Source organism: Labrus bergylta, chromosome 8 (assembly GCF_963930695.1).
Source record: "Labrus bergylta chromosome 8, fLabBer1.1, whole genome shotgun sequence".
NCBI classification, from domain to species: domain Eukaryota; kingdom Metazoa; phylum Chordata; class Actinopteri; order Labriformes; family Labridae; genus Labrus; species Labrus bergylta.
In genome coordinates, this window is record NC_089202.1 from 10,318,405 (window position 1) to 10,339,747 (window position 21,343).

The 21,343-nt window shown below is 39.7% G+C and overlaps 2 protein-coding genes and 1 long non-coding RNA gene across 7 annotated transcripts; 1 reads left to right on the top strand and 2 right to left on the bottom strand.

Moving 5' to 3' along the window:
* The first annotated feature begins 381 nt into the window (after positions 1–381).
* LOC109986694 (NF-kappa-B inhibitor delta) lies at positions 382–9,560 on the top strand. The gene is made up of 12 exons (XM_020637456.3): positions 382–522; positions 3,211–3,347; positions 3,446–3,479; positions 4,153–4,337; positions 4,471–4,649; positions 5,633–5,738; positions 6,483–6,629; positions 6,743–6,794; positions 7,137–7,294; positions 7,596–7,712; positions 7,858–8,022; positions 8,122–9,560. The coding sequence occupies exons 1-12, from the start codon at positions 507–509 to the stop codon at positions 8,191–8,193; spliced, it is 1,368 nt and encodes a 455-aa protein (XP_020493112.1). The 5' UTR covers positions 382–506; the 3' UTR covers positions 8,194–9,560.
* A 251-nt stretch (positions 9,561–9,811) lies between these two features.
* Positions 9,812–12,287, bottom strand: LOC109986696 (uncharacterized). The gene is made up of 4 exons (XR_002278080.2): positions 12,129–12,287; positions 11,259–11,294; positions 10,253–10,290; positions 9,812–10,160 (listed from the first exon to the last, which is right to left on the bottom strand). It is a non-coding gene; the product is annotated as an uncharacterized lncRNA (long non-coding RNA).
* Positions 12,288–12,944: 657 nt separating this feature from the next.
* On the bottom strand, positions 12,945–20,993 carry LOC109986695 (FXYD domain-containing ion transport regulator 6). Of its 5 annotated transcripts, none has more exons than XM_065958108.1 (10): positions 20,751–20,993; positions 18,726–18,782; positions 18,546–18,572; positions 16,956–16,979; positions 16,706–16,729; positions 15,666–15,740; positions 13,891–13,927; positions 13,757–13,794; positions 13,277–13,313; positions 12,945–13,191 (listed from the first exon to the last, which is right to left on the bottom strand). In XM_065958108.1, the coding sequence occupies exons 2-9, from the start codon at positions 18,775–18,777 to the stop codon at positions 13,309–13,311; spliced, it is 282 nt and encodes a 93-aa protein (XP_065814180.1). In that variant the 5' UTR covers positions 18,778–18,782; positions 20,751–20,993; the 3' UTR covers positions 12,945–13,191; positions 13,277–13,308. The 5 variants fall into 5 exon arrangements, with proteins under 5 accessions (XP_065814180.1, XP_065814178.1, XP_020493113.1 ...); XM_065958106.1 differs by lacking the exon at positions 20,751–20,993 and adding an exon at positions 19,798–19,867; XM_020637457.3 differs by lacking the exon at positions 18,546–18,572 and having other exon boundaries at positions 20,751–20,991.
* Between the last annotated feature and the right edge of the window lie 350 nt (positions 20,994–21,343).

Sequence of the window (21,343 nt, forward strand, 5' to 3'; positions counted from 1 at the left end):
CCTTTCAGGCATTTTTATTTTCAATGAAATAATCTAAATGTTTCTTCTACATTCTTAAGAGAAAGACTTAGTCTGGATGTTTGCATGTGTGTGCGTGTGTGCGTGTGTGTGTGTGTGTGTGTGTGTGTGTGTGTGTGTGTGTGTGTGTGCGTGCGTGCATGCGTGTGTGTGTGTGTGTGTGTGTGTGTGTGTGTGTGTGTGTGTGTGTGTGTGTGTGTGTGTGTGTGTGTGCGAGCATGTGTGTGTGTGTGTGTGTGTGTGCGCGTGTGTGGTTAGATGAAAACGTGTGGCTTCCCCCTCTTGCCTGAGGGCGTGAACCTGCTGGGGGCGGTGATTTGGAACAGCATGCTCTCCAAACAGAAATGACATTAACAACAAGCCGTGACTTCAGAGAGGCTGATTATCACACATTCCTCAGACTTTGTAAATCACTTTATCCAGCTTTGAACAGCGCATTGACCAAGAGGAAGACCTGTTGAAGAATTCACAGCAACACCGTTTCTGACATGCACTTTGATAAATGTGAGTACATGACCTTTGTTATTTATGGCATGAATGTCAAAGTTTTGCTTGTGTCTTATTTGTTCATATACTTCAGTTTTCCTTTACTTTACTGATTGCTCAGTAAAACTGAGTTCTGGACAGCATACAGTGATGTCATTGGTTTCAGGATTGATTTGTAGTTAGTGGTCTTAGGAGCATTATTATAAGAAAGACTCTCAGTGATATTTTTAAAAAATTTGTAAGCCAACAAGAATACACATGGATCTTAGAAAAGCTTTTTTTTTTTTTTTTTACTGTATTCTGAACTTTTCTATCCTAAATCTGATTGTGACTAAGGCTGATCTGTACTACTACCTGCTTATTGACCAGTTGGACTGTGATTTTTAGCCAATAGATGAAACACCTCCCTATTAGTGTACAGTTGCGTGATACTTTCATTAAGCCTTTCTCTCGTTTCTCATTAAAAGAAAACACATTTCGGGTGAATCCATGGGTTGGGACATTATGTGGGGAAACCCTAACACCTCCTCCTCTGCTCTGTTTGTTTTCATTTCCTCTTTTTATTAAAGCCAGACAAGCAAAGTGTGCGAGGTGACACCCTTACTTTCTTCGCTTTGTTGCTTCTTTAGCACAGGCCTGCATTATTATGTGATACGTTGTGTGTGCTGGGTCTGTTAGACCACAAAAATGAGGAAATTAGCTGTGTACTACTTCTTTCTTCTGTGCAGAGAAAGGCCAAAAGAGAAAGGTCGTTGGAATCCCCGGAACCTCCTACGCAAAATGAGTCAGTGTCCAGGGGTTTCCACAAATCCTATTTGAATAGGGCAGAGTAACTCAAAGCTGTGTTATTGTAAATCCCATGTTTATATGTCTGGAGACAAACATATCTGAATTCTCTTTCAAAATCCACAAAAAACATTCTTTGAGTTTCAATGAGCTCATAAATCGTCATACATGTTGCAGAATTACATCACCTTTTTTAAAGGTCAAAGGTGACATTTGGTTGTAAAGATCAAATGAGACAGGATTCAGTAACCTATAGTAACACCTTTTGAACTTGAAAATGAAACTTGGTGACACTGAAATGTTCTAAATGATGTCATGTATTCTCATTAATTGACCTTTGATTTGAGGTTACACACACATCGGCACAGGGGCTTAATGATTGAGAGGTTAAAAGCGAGGCTAAAAATCTACCAGAAACAAACGTACATTTCACTCTAACAGGCTGAATTTGCACATGTTTTTTTTTTTTTTTTAGAAGTACACTATCTTCAGATCGGCCTTGTTCTTGTATTTCTCACCACAGCAGCCGACTTTAACAGACTTTTTTATAAAAGAGAAGAAGACATAAGAACATGTCACTCTTTTTCTCATCTGCCTCCCAGACATGTAGGTACTTCAACTTACATGTCGTAGGTCCTCGACACGTGTTGCTGTGACGTGCCTGTGACACACCAGAGGCAGGAAGATGTGGTTTCCCTTTCTGTTAGCGTAACGGAGCGAGACAGGAAGAAATGTCATAGAAAATCAGCAGTGGTAATCCCAATGGTACAGATTTTCTGATGAACTAGTCTGGTTTGCGCGGCCGCACGATCCACGCTCCTAATGGAAGAGGTTTTATTTTTGCAGGCTGGTTCCACACACACACAGTGGAAATAACTCTTTATCTTTTTACGTACGGGGTGAAGTTCTGAGGAAACTTACCTGTGTGGTTATATCTTGTCAGCTGGAAGATAAGATTATGTTTTTCCTATTTGTCTTATTGCCTTTACCTGTTTAATGGAAATGATTCTTTAAATAGCAAAGGGAAAACACTCATAGTATTATGTATGTATTTGTATTTGAAAGGAGAGCAGAGAGACGCCCCTATAGAGAAACTGAGCTGACAGAACCATCTCAAAGTGATGTCATTTTAATGTTATTAAATTCAGATTCCATTATCAAAATTAAAAACTATTAATAATCTTTTGAGATATCTTTGAGAAATCTCCAACAAAAAAAACACTAAACAATACTTAAGCTCCTCTTCTACAGTGTGAATACCCTGTAAAACTTCTTATAAAAGCCCAAATCAATGAATGGCTCAGTCCCTTTTTGCTAGTCAATGATGCACAGAGGCATGTCATAAATATAGAGGCATTACACATTCAAATCTGGAGAGAAAAAAAGCAGCAAGACACAAAAAAATAAAGATGAACTTCAACATCTGTCCAAGAAAAACAGAATAATGCTAGTTTGCGTACCAGTGTGAGGAAGAAGGTTACAGCTGGAGTTTCATATGTGTGTGCATCCAAAGAATGTGAGTCGTGCCTCTCAGAGACTCCTGCATGATGATCCTGGATAAAGACTTCAGTAATTATATAAATAAGAGTCTCTTAGCCCCCAGCACCCAGTGCAGCAGGTTGTGATTTTGAATTGGTGATTTGTAATTTAGCTTGTTTATCCTCATTTTCCTCAAACAGAAATTTACAAATTTCATAGCCTTTCCCATCTTTGCTGTGCATTCATTTTGTTTGACATTAATTAAAGGTCCTTCTTGTCTTGACGCCTGTCCCAATTACAGGCAGGGTTATTTCTTAGACTGAAGTAAATAGAATAGCAGGCTATTCATTGTTTGGTAAAAGTGCGTTCATATCTTTTAGTTCACATGTGTTCATCTAGATATTAAAATAATTAACCCCACTGGCACATTTGTCTTTTCAGCGCCAAAGGAGAAGCCGTGTTGCACTCTGCCCACAGTGAAGAAGCTCTTGGAGCAGAAGAGAAGGCGTGAGACGTCCTCTGTGTCGGCCTCCTGCTCTACAGCCAGCACAAGTCCTGCTCCTCAGACTGCTGCTACAGTAAGACAGTAAACACAAACAGGAGTGAAGCATAACTCTAAATATGATATCATAAAGATTCAATGGCTTATGTCTTCTTTTTTTTTTTTATCTCCCAGCAATCGTCTTCATCTGAACCATTTCTCGGTGCAGGTAAGAGTAGCATGCTTTTCTTTACAACAATAAAAGGCTATCTTAATAAAAATAATTACAATTACTTGATCTTTACAAGACTTCTGTGTAACTACAGACCAGATATTTGGCAATGAGCTTCATTGTTGCTCTGGGCTATGTGATCCTTCATTATGATGGACAGCACGGCAGCTTAATCAGTCAATTCCTCGACACGGTCAAGCAGCTGAACACACCCACTCATGCACCAAATAAATTACAGAAAGAAGAGTCTCTTACTAATTCACGATTTACACATGTTTAGAAACAGAAAAATCAACTGGGCCCCCCCTTTTTGAGTTACGTATATGTGACTTGATTATAATGTTCATTCTTATCTTCATTTGGGACATATGTACATGCAGCTGAAATCCAAATAACAGGGCAGGGAAGCACTGAAAGACACAATGAAACATTTGTTGGTTTTGGTCTTTACTCATGAGATTGAAGAACTAAAAAGTAGAAGTGTTGTTTTTTTAATTTACTGGGGCGGGGGTGTTAGGGTTTCCCCACATAATGTCCCAACACATGGATTAAAATTGGTTCTCTTTTAATGAGAAACGAGAGAAGGACTAAATGAAAGTATCACTCAACAGTACACTAATAGAGAGGTGTTTCATCTCCTTCCTTCATGGGCATACTCATCTCCCTTTAGGTGCATCAAGCAGCTACTCAGACATGGCGGTGAGCTTTGAGCAGTGGACTCCAACACCAGAGTCTACACTGAGCTACTACAGCAGCCTTCCAGGATCAAACTTTACCCCAGCCTACAGCCACCCAATGACATCTGAATACTCACAGCAGGTCATGGAATTTGGAGACACAATGCCTCAGACATATGTAAGAGAAAGCCTATCATCCTAGACTTTCAACTAACACATTGTACTTCTGTTATTGCTAGTAAAATGAAAACAAAAAAAAATGTACATGCATAAGTTGTTCGTTAAAATGACTAGCTTGTATCTTTTTTCAGGAGCCGATGCCAGTCACGGATCCCAATTTGGATCCTTCCTGGTCCGTTCTGGTTCCCAGTCAGAACGCACAGCTAAGTTTTAGACCTCCGATGGATGCGTCTAAACTGCAGCAGGCCCGGTTGCTGCTGAATGGGATGGACTATAGCCGAGCCATCAGGCAGGATGAAGACGGAGACACGTAAGTTCTTCTGAGTGGAGAGATGTGATTATAGGACGGTTTCACATGTGTTTCAGACTGGTGTGCCCCAGAAAAGACTGCAAATGAAAACCTGCGTTAATGTGTTCAGTTTACTTAAAGAGGACATATTATACCCCTTTCCCACCTTTTCAAACACTCCCCTGCGGTCTAAATGAAACATCTGGGCTGGTCAAAATATAACATGAATCAAGCACCAGAGGAGGTTTGTGACTCTGTATAAACCAGATCTCTCAGAACGCTCCATTTTGGTGTGTGTGTCTCTTTAAATGCAATGACATCAATAGACATCAATCCTCTGTCCCAAGACTAAAAATGACAGACCAGTGCAAAAGTTTTGTTCTAGGCAGGGTCCTGTTCTGAGTCCATGGGTGGAGATCAGGGGAGGGGAGGGTTTTTTTTTTTTTTTTTTTACCAGAATCCAGCTTGTGACTTCGCAAGCTGAGCAAATTTGAAACGGAGCACTTTTCTAGGTGTTGTAAGACTTATGCAGACTACAAACAAAAGACTGGATGGATTTATTTCACATTTTGTGGGTCAGTAGACACTCAGGTTACCCAAATATATGTTCAAAAACACTGTCAGAGTGGATTTTTCATAATATGTCCCCTTTAATGATTCAAAACCATGCTAATTTTCTTTCAATATGTGCCTGCAGACACACTATTGTTATATTTTGCTCAGAGAGTATGCATGTGCATAATATGCTAATGCAAAATGTATTGACTTCTATAAGGGTTTCGTTTTTAGTCAAAAGTGAGAGCCACACATGCAGACTGGTTAGCTAGGAAGTTTAAGAAAACCAAAAGATGTCAATGAGTTCGACACTCATACTCAATGATTAGAAACTCGGATAAGACGAACTCGACTGTGAAAAGGGAAAAGAGTGAAACTGGTAGTGGGGTTGACTAAGATTTTCCAGCCTTGTCTTAAATCTGTTTGATAATGAGCTTTTGTTCTGACAGCATCCTGCACATCTACACGGCCAAGGGGCTCAGAGAGTGTGCCTTTGCCGCAGCAGAGAGGCTCAGGGATGTCAACAAGCTGGATGCCAAAGAACACAAGGGAAAGGTAAAAACAGAGAAAGGATACACCTTAAAGTGCCACATTGTATTTTTTTAAATCATAAACTTGAACAAAAGATCATACAGTAGTTACTCAAATGCCAATGAGGAGAAGTGTGTTATGGGAATATTCTTGAAGATCTCAATATTAGGGGATAATTGAGTGAAGGGGCAGAAGTTAGTTACATAGTTTTGGGACACATATGAAAAAGGCCCGGTCCCCATATAAATTCGTCCTGGACCTCTGGACAGACAGAAATCTTTGGTCAGATGATTTTACTTTTCTGACAGTGTCAGCTCCTGTGAGGAGTTTTTAATTTGTTATGAAGCAGACAGACATTTATTTGGACCTACAAAAAAATGGTCCAAATAAAACAAGATCATACGTAAGAAGACTGAGTATTTCAATATGATTATAATAGTCTGTAACTGCTACCACAGGGTCAAAAGCAGGCAGCAGAAACAGCCATTGTTTATGTTTTCCACAGCAAAGATTCACATTGAATGATACATTTTTTCACTCTCAGAAAACAATACTTCTGCATTCACAGGACAAGCGAGATAAAGAGAGAGAAGATATGACCACGGGGGGGCACTAAAATCAACACAAAGTGAAAGTTCCTCACAGGAGCTTTAAATTCATTAGGGTTGTGTGTAATAGGGGATACAGGCTTGAAAATTCCACAGGGGGCGAGTACCTTTGCATGTCACTTATCATTTCCTGAAACAAAATATGCATGTGTTTGTGCAGACTGCTTTACTTGTGGCGGTGACGGCAAACCAGCCAGAGATTGTACAAGATCTGCTGTTGTTAGGAGCGGATATCAACGCCTGTGATGTTAAAGGACAGACTGCACTCCATTTGGCCGCCCACTATGGCTTACCGGTGGTTCTGCAGGTAAAGGCGTAAAAATATTAAATTACTTTGGAAAAACTCACCCATCTGGTCAAAAAAAAAAAAATCTTTATCTTTAAGAAAGCAACCTTAACATAATTATTTTTATTTTGAAGGAAATTCTGTCTAGCAGGCCGGATGTCAACCTGGAGGCCCGCAATTTTGAAGGTGACTCAATGTTTAATTTAGAAATGCATTTTCTTATTCATTTTTTTGTTATAACTATGCAAATTTAGCCTTGTATACATTAGTCTTGGTTTTTTAATGTTATATTCAACGTTGTACTTTGTGTACATTGAGAGCACAGTTCACAGAAGCCAAATTATTTATGTGTGTAAGCATACATGGCCAATAAACCTGATTCAAATGTTTGAAAACATTTTTAAGATGACAGGCACGTTGGATTAGCCTAGCCTTACATTGTATTTTTGTATTGAATTACTAAATCAGAACACTTTAAACCATAGGCGCCTTAATCCAAATATAACAGTGCCCTCTCCATTGCCTCAGGTATGACTCCTCTGCACTGTGCAGCCATTTCTCACAGCGTCACCATGAAGGCTCTGTCCAGCAGCACGCAGGCAGATGTTAGTCTTCAAAGCAAGGCTGCAGAGAAGCTCTCCTGTGTGCAGATACTCCTTAGAACGGGGGCATCCCTGCTCAGCCAGGTACAGTAACACTCTCTCTCTTTTCTGAACGTCAGGTGAGCTGCTTGAGAAACAGGCATGTAACAGACCTGTGAATATGTCTCATAAAAGTAGTAGATGATGAATCGACAGATTAGTAATCAGTTGGACAGCAATTAGGTGGTTTATGCTAAAGCTTGACCTTTCGGGGGGAGTGCCCAGGTGTAATCTAACCTTGATAGAGTTACAGTTAAGCATAAGTTCCCAACCCTACTCCCTCTTTTGTTTTCTCTCTCTTGTTTTACATGTACGCAAGTTTATCAGTCTGACTCTCTACTTCCAGGAAATCAAAAGCAACAAGACTGTGCTTCACTTGGCTGTGAAGGAGGGGAACATTGATCTGGTGCATTATCTGCTGAGGATTCCCCTGCAGAACATGAAAGACTTTGTCAATTTGAAAGTGAGTCTCACACTGCACATAATACTCATAACCGGGTTACAAACATGCATTTGTTTGTGTGTTTGTTAATGAATATAAACTTCACACACACCTGACTGTAAACAGACTGAGTCATGCTGGTGTTTTCCCCACATTTCCCCCACAGGCTCATGGTCACACAGCTTTACACATGGCAGCCGGTCTCCATGGTAACCCCCACCAGGAGGAGATTCTGCGGCTGCTGCTGAGCCGAGGAGCCGATCCCAGCATCCGCAACCTGGAGAATGACCAGCCGGCTCACCTGCTGCAGAGCGGCCCCCAGGGAGATCAGGTGAGCCTAAAAAATGTGCACCATTTATCCCTGCTGTTACACTTTTATCATCCCTTTTTCTTCCTAATTCATCTTTTCGTCTTTCTTTCTGTGTCCCAGCTCAAGCTCATGCTGAAGAAACGAAGTGCTTCCTCCCGTCGACGTAACGTGTCCTTACAGGACCAGGAATGATTTAAAACCACATGTAATCCCCATTTAGAGGGAATGATGTTTCCTCTGTTGAGAAGAGGATTGAAACTATTGTTATTTTTGTTTTGGGAGTCTGTGGCTTTCATATTCTTTTCAATGTAGCTGATTAATCAGTGATTAGAATTCACATTGGATTACACAAATGATGCTTTAGTGCATACAGTTTAAAATGTATAAGGTAACTTTGAAATCACTTATTTATTTCATTGTATTTACATATAGATAAAGAAATTCACTTTAAACAGTTATTTCCTCCATTCATTAGTCTCACACCATTTGATTCTTTTTTTTTTATAGACATACTCATTCATGTATTTATTTCTTTATTGTAACTGTTTTTTTAACATCATTGTTATCAATGTCTATTAAATTCCTAGATGAAAAAAAAATAGAAGGTAAAGACAGTGCTGTGAAAGGTGGAGTAATGTTGACTTTCCCAGTAAGCTATATATACTCCCATTATAAAGCAGATTTCTGTGAAATCGTTTGTTTGACCTTCAGGACCATGTCTCTGAAAGCCCTCTGACTCTCTCTTGAAAACCCCCCATCATGATCAGTGATCATATTGATTCACTGCATGATGCTTTTGATTTCAGTCAGCATGTATGCCCATGGTAAGAATAATATATTATTATTCATGTCTGTCTTTTGCATCAAACGTATTAGTGTAACACAGGGTACATTTTTTTTCTTTGTGAAAAAACAACTATTGTGTTAGAAGGCCGTGTATGTGAACCTGATGTGACAAAGAAAGTGCTTTTATCGGTGACATCAGATGAGTGGGTGTGATGACAGTTTGTGTGACTGTACATTGTAAACTGTAAACATGACTCATGACTAAAAGTACAATAACACTGTCTTTGAAATTCCATCAGCTTGTTTTGATGTTGTCTACAGAAATTAACAGAATATAGTGGTGGTGGTGGTGGTGGGGTGGTATCCCACAAGAGAGCATGAATCAATCAAGAACAATATTTAAGATGTTTACTACAAGGACAAAGACGATCACGGGTTAATTGAGGTTTGTATTTGACTGTGTTGAGTCATTAATAAGGTTTGCTCTCACTTTCATGTCACCTCTGTTCATTCTTGTAAAGCACAGTGGAAAGACTGTTGCCATCAGTAGACCATTCTCTTAATAGAAGATTACATAATGTCACATGATATGAGATTTTTAGGGACACTGATCAGTTTGAGTACAGGACCTTTATTTGTAACAGTGGTATCATTGTGTCATTTTCACATGTAATTATATATTCAATACCTTTACCTGATGATAAAACACTGAATCAAATTGTCCATTACTGTATTTTAAAGCAGTTTTCAAATTAAAGAAATTCACGAGTAAATGTTGTTTGTTTCTGAATGTTGTCATCTATTTATTTCGGTTTCATTTTGGCAAGTTACTTTTGGTTCGTTTGTTCATTTGTCATGTTTTATACTTCATGTTTTAAAAGACTCAGAAAGTGTAGAAACATCAAAAAGGAAACAAAAGCTATTATAATTATTTGTATGTAGTTCTTCTGGTCTAAAGATACATATTATCATGCTTGTAAGTATTTTCTTCACTGGAGGTAAAACAAAAGACAGACAAAAGAAATATTTTTCTTAAAAGGGCCTCATGAAGGCTCATGAATATGAGTATCTGATGTTTATTGTTTGTCTTAGACAAGCTTTCAATCCAACACGAACACAAAACACAGCAAACTATTGATATACTTTTTTTGCTCACATGGGGACTTTTTACAGAATATATTGGCATAGACTCCATGAATTCAGGTCAGGATCATTTTGAAAACCCTGTTTTTGATCTTCCAGCAAGTAGTGTGGTATGTAAGCCAAGAGGCAGTAGGCATCACCATGCTGAGTTTCTTTTGGTGGCGTGGCTCCTCTGCCGACTTCCTCTCGCCCCAGAACATTCAGTATTTTCTATACAGTTTGAGGAGGCACTGCATGGAAAGAGGGAAAATATTACACATAGATTTACAGTATTGACAAACAGAATGACCTTCAACTGCCCCCTCCAATACAGTGAACTCACCCTCTGTCTTTGGAATTTGGGTACCAGATGAGTTGGTACTGCCAAAAGAAATAAAAGGGAAAATTTAGTTTGTTTTCTTACTTTGATTTCAAAGTTTGAAAACTGTGGCCACAACGTCAACTTGAAAATTTAATGTAATTTATGATCTGGATTACAAAACTGAGTTGAAGCCACAGAGTTCTAAAATAATTGATTTACATCCAGAGAACCAAAATGCAGCGTTTTGTCCCGCTCAGACAGCAGCTCTCGTCTTTCTTCTCGTCTTGCCATAAAAGCAACATGCGATAGACTGACAATATTCACTGCCCACTCACCACCAACACATGAAAAAATTGCTTTTCTAGATCAAGCACTGAGATAAAGACGAGATAAAAGCACCGCCCACTTGTGATTTGTCACACAAGGTATTTCTGAGTAAACTCTTTCATGTGTTGGAGGTGTGGTTTTGCAGATCAGGGAGGGGGGATTCACAGAAGAGGCATCCAGGGCAGGGAGAGGAAAAGCTGTGGGAAACTCAGGTTTAGTCAAGGAACAATAGTGGAGAAATGTGTCTGTTTCTTTTTTTTTTATGTTAGCTGGGTAATCCCCTTAAAGTCAAAATCATACAGCATGCACAGGCGATCATCCACTAAGACTTGCACAACTCTTACTTGGATGAGGATTTTACACATTTTGTGAATTTTTTACCTGTTTGAGGAAGTTACAAGTTAGTTACAAAAGTACAGGTGCTTATGTAAAGGTGATGAACGTCTCTATATTCAAGTGATAATAAAACTCTAAACTTACTCAAGGCTATTAAAATGCCAGAGACAAACATAATAACAGCAAGGATAACCCCTGTGGTCCGCAGTGTCTCATAGTCTAAAAAGGACAAAACAGCAGGGGACTTCAATGATGAAACCCTTATGAATTGATGTTCATGTAGTTATTGTAGCAAAATAAACAAACTTGATTTATTTCAACACGTTAAATGTTGAACTATAAGTAGATGGTGAAAAAATCTTACCATAGTCAAAGTCACTTCGATCTGGAAACATGCTTTCTGCAAAGAAAGAGTCTAATCAGTTGAAGAGCATCATAAGTGAAGGTGTTCATGCTGAGTGCAGCACCATGAACAGCAATACACAGCAAGGTCTGCAGCTCTCCAATCTGCAGGCTTGGCTCCTTAACTCATCAGGAGTTTTTTTCACCCCCGCTCCACTGAGAGGAGCTCAATGCAGCATCTTTGCTCAGCAGAATAAGATGCAGCAGCAAAAAGTGGGTTACAAGCCAGCAGCAGAATAAAGGGGTGTCACAGCAGTGGGGGGAAAAATGGTCTTGCATTCTAGAAAGTGCTATGCAAATAACCACTTGAATAGTCAGCTCAACAAATCTAATCAAATTCTACTAATAAAAAAACCCCCAGATCTTTAAAATCCTCTTGTGTGTTCCAGGCTGCAGATTGTTAGGATATCTGGGTATCAATAATGCAGCTTGCATGTTGCTGAACCCTTACTCCCTAAAGGCTGAGCTGGCAGTTAGTCATTCTTCCCACAGGTTTCTTTTCCACAAAACCGCTCAGTCTATATTTAAGAATATATTTAGTATAGTATTGTTCTCATATTGCTATCAAAGTGAAAGTTTAGAACTCCCTCTGCTACACCCCTAAACCGTGCATAAGCAAAACATTAGCTATTGCAATGTAACAACAATGCAGCAGGCTAATAAACTACTTAAAGATTAGTATAAAAACTGTTACTGAGTTTATTTATCTAAATCAAATTTCAAACATAAAAAAAAAGAGCCAGTTTCTTATTTTATACAAGCTGCAGCACTTGGAACTTTTTGAATCTATAACCATTAAAAGATTAAAATAAGAAAGAATAAACAATCAAACCTGTGGTTGCCATGGCTGCAATGCAGAGATGCTGAAGAGCTCCGTCTCTCAGTGATTTAGCAGGTTGATGGTTTGCAGTAAAAGGTTGGATAAGGCTGAACAGGAAAGAAAGCAGAGCTGCTTCAGAGCATCTCTGTTAACTCAGCAGGGAGCCTCTGGTGGCCAAAGTGAAACACTGCAGTCACAGAGGTGGGGTAAGGATCTGCAATTATGTCGACTCCATGCGGTAGTGGGTCAGCACAGATGAGACTATACAGCAAATAATATTACTACAAGGCGAGCAATTTTCATCTCTTTACAGTGTTGTTTGACCCATGTGAGTAATTTGGGGAATAAGTTAAAAAATAATATAAATAGTTGCCAGAATTTATCAGCACATTGGAGCTTGAGCTTGAAAAATATATTTTATTTATTTCACTAAAGGGACCAGAGCTGGCATGCAGAACCTGCTACAGTTTCTGTCTTTTGTGCAGTGCAGTCAACCTGTTCCTGCAGGGAGAAAACACAGCTTTAACATTTGTAGAGGCTGCCAGACTCACTACTCACTATGGTACAAATCCTGAAGAATGAACAACGGTGAATGTGGAGGGAGGTAAAATTAAATGCATTTCTTTAAAGGCAGCCTTCTCTAAGAGCTGCACAATGCAGCACATAAATCATTCACGCCCTCAGTGCTGGTAGTTACTCCTGCATGTGTAACTGAACTGTTTGCAGCGTCAGCACAAGCAGCAGTGCAGCAGAACAGGACTACTCACTGGTCTACCATTAACGGCACACAAAGTGAAACAATGATTGCATTCAAACAAAAGACAAAAGCTTTTTGAAACGTTTGGTTTATTTATTTGGTATCAAACTGAAAGTCATAGAAAAATACACGTGATAATCAAACTATTGCTGCCTTATAAAGTTGACACATTATCTAGTAAAAATTATTGATGGGAAAAACATTTATAAAATAACCATATTAATATGAAATAGAAAGAAGCTTTGTGTGTTTGTGGAAAGATTGTCGTCAGCTGTGATCAAGGTGTTTGCTGCCCCTTGGTGGCAACAGTCAGTAACACTGTGGAGAAGAGAATAAAGGTGAGTGTGATTTTCTTTATCTTGCTGTGAAACAAATTCAATGGAGTTATTCAGAATATACTTACTAGATCCTCATTGAGCTCTGCTTCTGGGTCTTCTAGGCTGCAGGACGAGATTGGATCATTGTTAGTTGAAAAAGGGGCAGTGCATGAACTTGATGCGCATAAAAAAATGTCCTACTTATTAAGTATTAAGGCTCAACTGATATGAGATTTTTGGGTCCAAAACTGATATTACGTATAGAAAAATCTGATATATCTACCGATATCTTTCTTAGATTTATCTTCGATCTGTAGAGATAGATAGATATACATGTACACGTTTTACGTTGAACCCTCAAATGCAAGCAAGTGCTAGTGTAACACAAAGATACTCAAATGAAATGCTACATGACTAGTGAATAAATCTAGTAATATCTGTGCACATCTGCGCTAAAATTAGCCGATACCGACAGTGACTTGATGTGCTAATATCGTCCGATATTACCGGCTGGTTGATTAATCGATCAGGCTCTATTAAATTTAAAATGAAGAAAAAATATTTACCCCTTGGAACTCCTGATTCCACGTCTGGACCTCTGGACCTGAGGAAAATCAATAATTATTGATGGAAACCTTGCAATTTTGATCATCATTTTTTATTACAGTTTAGGACGTTTCTGTATTCTGTCTGGATTTACCTGAGCTTATCACTCTTTGAACAGGTACATTTTCGACCTGTATTGAAGGAAAACACACAAACAAAAAAAGGTTACACAGGTACAAAAAAGGGGCTATGGTGCTGTATAAGAGATTTTATTAACAGATCACAAGGAGCGTCAACAGTCAGCGTTACACCCCAAACCCCACCTTCATGGCTAAAGGAGGAGGATGTTGCTCCACGACTGGATAGGTACATGAACAGTCTTGAGCTTGTGCCAGTAAGCCCATCTGGGCTGCGAGCCTTGCGAGGCCTTATAAGCTAGCAGCTTATTGGCACGAGTTCAAGACTCTCTTCATGTGCCTAAATCAGAGCAAAATTTAGTTGTTTGCCCAAAATACACAAGTCAGTTTTTTTGAACAACTTCCAGCTCGCAGCATCTGCACGTCTATAAGAAGAGTTTAAACATTTCACCTCTGTTGTTATGTCATTTAGACCCACTTCAGTTTGCCTATGAAACAGCACAGAAGAACAGTGCTTACCACGCTCCATACATTCACAAAAAACCTTCAGCAACTTGATCCCCTCTCACTATGAAAAGTCTATTTGATTTATTAACTAATAGCACAGAGGCTCTTCAATGCTGCATTCTTCATTGATCTACTAGTAAAGACGTTCAAATTTAACTAAGTCCTGATTGGCCCACAGAACAGTTGTTAAAACGTGCTGGGATAGTTGGCATGACAAGAAAGATCAGCTGGGAAACTCCAGACTAGCCTGTTGACCTACATGCTGTCCAGACTAAGAATAAAGTTGGGAACTTCTCGACAAGAAGCTGATCCTGACATATAATACACATCTGCTATGCACTCACTCTGACACTGGGAGGCGCCAAATACTGTCCCAAATTGTTGTTGGTGTTGTTAATATTTTTTTTAATCGCAAACAATAAACTTCCAGTATCTGCATGTCTTTCAATTAAATGTTCTGTCTCTAAAAATTCTGCTCATGGGTAGCATTTGTTGTCATCCTTTCACAAATGTTGAACCTTTAAATCCAACTGTATCAACTACTTTCATTGTTTCAACAGCACTTAACTTATGCAGTACTCAATCTGTTGCCATTCAAATTAATGGTAAACATGCACTTTATGTTTCTTTGGCAAAAAATTAGGAAATTGAAAATGCCTACAAACAAGGTTAATAACTTTTACTGTTATCGGTTGGAAATATGTTTATTTGATGATTCATCTATCAACCTACTCATACATTTAAATATACATTTATCACCTTTTCTATTATAAAATATTTCCCCTGCCTACACCAATTTCTTCACAGAGTGCAGTAAGTAATCCTAAGTGATCTTAACTAACAGAAGCTAGACGTTTGGCAGACCACGTGGGTTCAAATGAATTATTTATCCTTTGGTTTTAGCTTTCAGGGCTACCACTGGCACTGACAGAATGTACTGGCAGGAGGGAGGAGGGACCTTGGAAGTGAGGAAAGGGATAAGGTAGAAAGGGCAAGTTGCAGTGACACCGAGATCGCAGGAGTGTTGTGTTGCCGAGATTGTGCAAGAAGCATCAGTTTGTGTCTGAGAGGTAGACAGAAGCCTGCTTGTTTTGCAGCACCGCACGAAGTTGAGAGAATGTGAGGTCGGCTCACATGTTCAGGGATCACAGTGTGGTGACACTGAATGCTCAGCATTGCACATAGTGGACCCACAGGAAGAGTAGCCGCAGCCATGTGCCAAGGCTGATGGGGATCCTAATAAACACATCTGTTGTGTGTGTATGTGACGGAGTTAAACACTTACTGACAATGAGGACGATACCCATCACGAACAGCAAAACTGCAAACACCAGGCCTCCGATCCTCAGAGATTCATAATCTGAAATGAAATCAAATAATATACAACCGGGCCGGAGTAAATGTTAAACCATCAACATTTATAATTGACAAAATACTATATGCTCAAAGGCTTCTATGAGGCGGCATTTGTATCCAAGAGCAGCATTGCAAAAATGATTTGCAGCCCACAGTGAATACCGCAAACCAGTGTGGGCTGCAGTCACAAAAAGTGTGACCCCAGGGTCACCTGTAACCCTGGCTAAATTACCGACATCAGCAAAAAGAAAAAAGTTTTAAAAGAACTGACTACAATTTTGATGAAGTCAAATAGTTTTTCTCTTCTCTCTTAGTATATTCTTCAGTGGATATTACTAATTTCAAACTAAGTGTTGTTTACTTGTATTTCTTGTAAAAGTTATTTTTCCTTCTCAAGTTTTTATTAGATTAACTTTTCCAGACCTGAGAAGATGAAAGCACCCAGACATTCCCAAAAAAGATCAGACCAAAGAAGTCAAAGAAAAATAAACAGAACTCTGTTTGATAGGATTTACACATTCTTTTCAAATCCCTGTTCACATCTTGGGACCCTGAGAAGCCTGACCTCAGGATCACAACCGCTGTTTCTGTGGTCTGTGTTCTGAAACAGTACCCTACTACGAGTATGGAGAACACTGTCACTGAAAGGCCTCATGCCTAAATAATGTCACAGTTGACAACAACAGCACAATGTATGGCAGACAATCACAACATAGCAGTGAGAGATCTGAGTCCGCCTTTTCACTTTGCTGCCTGAATAAGAGTGAAAATCAGCCCTGCAGAGGATAGGATTAGGAGTATTTGCAGTGGGACTGCCCTATAAGTTTGGCCTTGGGGTGAAAGTTTTCCCATCAGTCCTGGGAAAAAAAAAACAAGTGGAAAATGCAAAAACTTCTCTCGACCTCCCAGATGTTTCCTGCGCAGATAGTCGGCCATTAAAAGGACAAGTTTTTCCTGCTCGACACTCACCGTACTCAAAAGCGCTGTCATAGTCTGTCAGGAGAGAACAGAGAGAGGAAACAAATGAGAAGCAGATTTAGCCGCTCAAACACTTCACAGAGAGCTTGTGATGCGACAGCCATTCAGCAGTTTTCGAGCCTCGGCCATTCATCTAGTCATTAGCCACTCTAGCTCCAGGATGAATTTACATGCTGGCTATAACAAGAGTGCAGGTTCTCTTAATTTGACTTTTCTGAGCTTCTGCTCAAATAATACCCACCTTTTTCATCATCGCCCCCTGACGCTGGAAGAAGAAAAGAAACATAATTAGTTATCAGAATACTGAATAGTGGAACCGTGGTCTAAAACAGTTTCGGTAAGTTGTGTGCTAGTGGACAGAATTCAGTTGTCTAAGAGGCCAAAAGGCTAAGCTCTAAATCCTACTTGTATTTATGGGCAGTGCATGCATTCCTATAGGAATGTACTTTTATGCATGACACATTCTTCAGAAACCCATGCAAGATCCATGGCACGTGTTTGACGTGCATGCAAAGGTTTGGAAAAAGGGGGGTAGATGTACCACGTTCTCCACCATCCTATGGAAGTGTTCAGCTCCATGTTGCAGAAAAAAACACAATGGTTCTTCTCTCCACTATTTTTGTGTGTATACTTTACTGCATTACTTTTTACTTTTTTACTGCATGCACTTGGGGATATGGCAAAGTACACACACGTCTGCTCTTTCACACCTCTTCTCTCCATGTGGAAAAACCCGTTGGCTGTGTTCATGGGTGTTTGCAATCTTACTAGAGAGCATATTGCATTTGGGTACGGGCCAAAACACAATTTCTGCCTTATGTTTGGTGATGGAGTAAACAGCCAGAATAATTAGGGAAAACTGGACTTGGAATAATAATTAACACATAAATACTTCGTTTTTTCTATTTAGCAGCAGTGTTGGATTGAGAGCAATGTGACCTTGGAGAAGCACACTGGAGGTCAGATAAATACTTTTCTGCTCGTGCTCGGCAACATTTCGCATCATTAATGTTGTTTCTTCTTTTTTTTTTAACAGCTCTCATTAAAATATTGAACAGACTGTGCGGCTTTTTAAATGTCAGGCAGTCCTAGTAGTCGTGCTTATCTCTTAACTTTGACAAGTGAAATGTTAATCTGTTCATCTTATAAAAAGTGAAGTTTGTCTGTTCGAACTCATTCCAACAGTTCATCAACAGAAAAAGTGAAAAGACCACGTTATCAATATGCGCGAGTCAATCAATCTGACACATATAAATGATAGAGAATGCTGTGCTGCATAATAATATACACATCCTATTTATTGCAGAGTCAGGGTAAGAGAGCTACAGTTATCTCTGACCTCAATATCAGGCAGCACATATGACTGTTAATCTCTCCCTCTTTAATGCAAAGAACACTTTTTACCATATTTGTACTGACAAGCTTTTAAAATAAGGTCTGACACTAACAGCACTCAGTGTCAGAGGAGGTGAAAAGGCTCTGAGTAGAGGCAAAGCTGCTTAACATCGAGCTCCACTAACGGCAAGCAGGGCGTGCAGAGAGGAGAACCAAAGCCCAGGACCTGAATCAACAATGGAAAAACTTGGCAAGAGTCAGAATAAGTGATTGCTTAAAGTGCAGCATAAGCAAACATTTACACTAGTTTGACGTGTTCTTTGTCAGAGGAACAGACATACAATGATTTTTAAATTGGAAAACTTCCCTCTGTACACTGCTAACAATCAAAAAACGTAACAAAAAGGGAGCATGGCAAAAAAAAAAGAAGACAAGCATCAACCAAAAAGGTAACTTAAATCAAACGGCTGTGCACTCTCCAATGCCGCAAACTTACCCGCCACTTCCCTACCAAACCCTGATCCTGTTATACAGACACAGCAGCTTGTTTAGCACAGAAGAACTTATCAAATCAAAGCTACAGAAAAGAAGACGCAACTGGAAAAAACAAAAAAAAACAAAAAAAAAAACAGTATTCTCACACAGGCGGGTTTCAACAAAAAAACAATATGCTCACCCAGTGCAGGAGCCAACCAGGAGCAGAGCACCACTAACACCAGGACAACCATCGTACCTGTGGATAAAAAGCACACAACTAGTTACTTATGAAAGTCTTCGTCTGAAAGCTTCTAGAAAAATGTGCTCACACTTTGGGTCGTTGTAGTTTTAAAAAGGGTATGGTGCTACTGTGACAGCAGGTTGAGGCTTTTTGACGTGATTTACAGATAACATTTTGTAGCTCGCCGACTCCCTCTGGACTTAAATAACTCAGCAGCAACTGAAACAGCTTTGTTTACAAAAGGGGGAGCCTGTTTTCAAACTCTTCAGAGAGCCTGCCATGTTAAGGTTAGTAAGGGCTACTTGTTGTTTTACAGAGCTGCAAGAGATCGTAAATGAACGTACACGTTTTATTAAGCAATATCTTTTTTGGCCATTTTTGCCTTTATGAGACAAGACAGCGGAAGACTCTGGGAAAGGAAAGAGGGTCTATTTCAGGCTCTTCATCTCAGTTGATGGAACTTGGCAGGGGAGGGGTGCGAGGCAAGGCTGGTGTTGAGTTGCGAGTGATATTTGGTCACTGGTCTTGGATTCATCTTTTGGTTGGGTCATGTAGTTTACGCACGGCACATGAAGCCACTTGGAGCTGTCTTTCTATAAAGTATCTGGAACATTCTTTGAGATTCTCTTACACCCAATAGTCTGTGTGTACAGTCTACAGTTACCGCCAAAGAGCTTTCAGAAGGTGCTCAATTTAAGTTCCCTGCACAACCCAAGAGTGTAGGGTATGCATTTTTGTTTCACTGCCACATAAAACAAATAAAACCCCAAGAACTGGCGACAAAAGACAACGCATGTACACCACTTGCAGAATCAACACAGTGGAATAAAAATATTTTAGATTGCCATGATCAAAGCAGTAGTTTCTTCCAGAGCCCAAAGCAGTCCTGTGGATTCATGCATGACTAAACTGGGGGTGTGAGCAAGGAGCTACAGCTCAGAAAGGAACACTTCAACCCCAGGAGCAGGATTAACAACAAAGGCCTGCCAATCAGGTTTAATCAAACAAATACAGGGCGAGTTATTCTTACATGAACCAATCCAATAATCTTGTTTGTTGGCCTTCTGAGTGATGAAGAGGAACATAATGGGGAGATTGCAGGAAGAAAGACCATGAAACAACACTCCAAGGAATAAACAAGCATGGATTACAATAAAGTGGGAGTTACATTGGTGGTTTATAATTAGAAATACGGGTTGCTTATAGGTTAAATTAACCCTTAAAAGTACAACCCGTATGATAGCAGGACACTTCCATACATGTCAGTCTTTGGTTCAAGTAGCTTCTACAATTGTAAGCTTCTCTTTTCCAAAAAATTTTTGGTGTTAGTATTACTAACTCTGTATCTTCATCATGAGTTTGAGTCAAAGAAATGATGTTAAGAAGAAAAAATAAACAGACCTGGGCCCTATATGGTAAATATAACCTGGATGGAAGAGAGAATCAATTATCGAGTCTGAAACTTTTTTTTATTACAATGACTTTTCACGTAATTCTCGCCAGTTAACGCGATAGCCTTCACATCAGAGCATTTTAAAGAGTTTTTGGTGGCACTGACTGAAGTACCACTTAGAAGCCTACAAAAAGAAACTGCATATAACTTCTCAAATGGCGTAACATTTCTTCTTCGCAGGATTCAACCGTGGCAACAACAACTCATAGACTAACGCAGTTTAAAAACAAAACAAAACAAAACAAAAAATTGCGTCTTGAAATTTGGCGGTGGCTTCGTGGAATTTAAGTAGCCACATGTTCACGTCAGTGTTGGTACATTGGGGGTGGGGGGGTTGGAAGTCGTGTTCAGGATACCCGGCTAATCACCCAGAGAGAGAAACACTTCTGCAAGACAAAAACATGTGGACCCAGACGTCTTTTCCTGCAGATTGGCGGTTTTAAACTCGTTTCTCTCTGTATTTATATGGCAACTCTGTTACAGAAGATGCATTAAGTTAATTAATTTGGATATAACTTAAAAACACTTACCGTGTATCAGCCTCCAATAAACTGGTTACACTTTGTCTCCGTCCAGTGAGCCGAACTTTGCTTCAAACTTTTCACTTGTTGTTACTCAAGCAAAGAAAGCAACGTGACATGCAAACCTTTCTCGTAAAAGACAACCACTTATTTGGATAATTAAAACAAGGACATTTCAAGAGGTTCCTGAGTTGTCGGCTGTGTTCCTCTTTGCTTCTGTTGTTTTTTTCTCAGGACTGGAGGAAGAGGAGAGGAGGAGGAGGAGGAGAGGAGGAGGAGGAGGAGGAGGGGTGGTGCTGGCGGAAACGCTCAGCCACTTTCTGAAAACGACACTTGCCCTGCTCGACACTTGCCCTGCTCAGAGGTAAACAAGATCAGCAGAAATCAGGAAATAGTCCCCACCTTTGTAGACAAAGTATGGTTTCACTATAAATCGTGTAGGCTACACTTCCTAAGCACAGTTTCATATAAGAGACACAGTGAGTTTGTATTTGTGCTGGGGTGTCATTTTCAAGTTTTGGAGGGTGGCTCAGTGCAGTGAAGGCAAAGAGTAAACACTTGTGTGCTTTCAATGCCGTGGACTGTGCAGTCTTGTCAGTTTT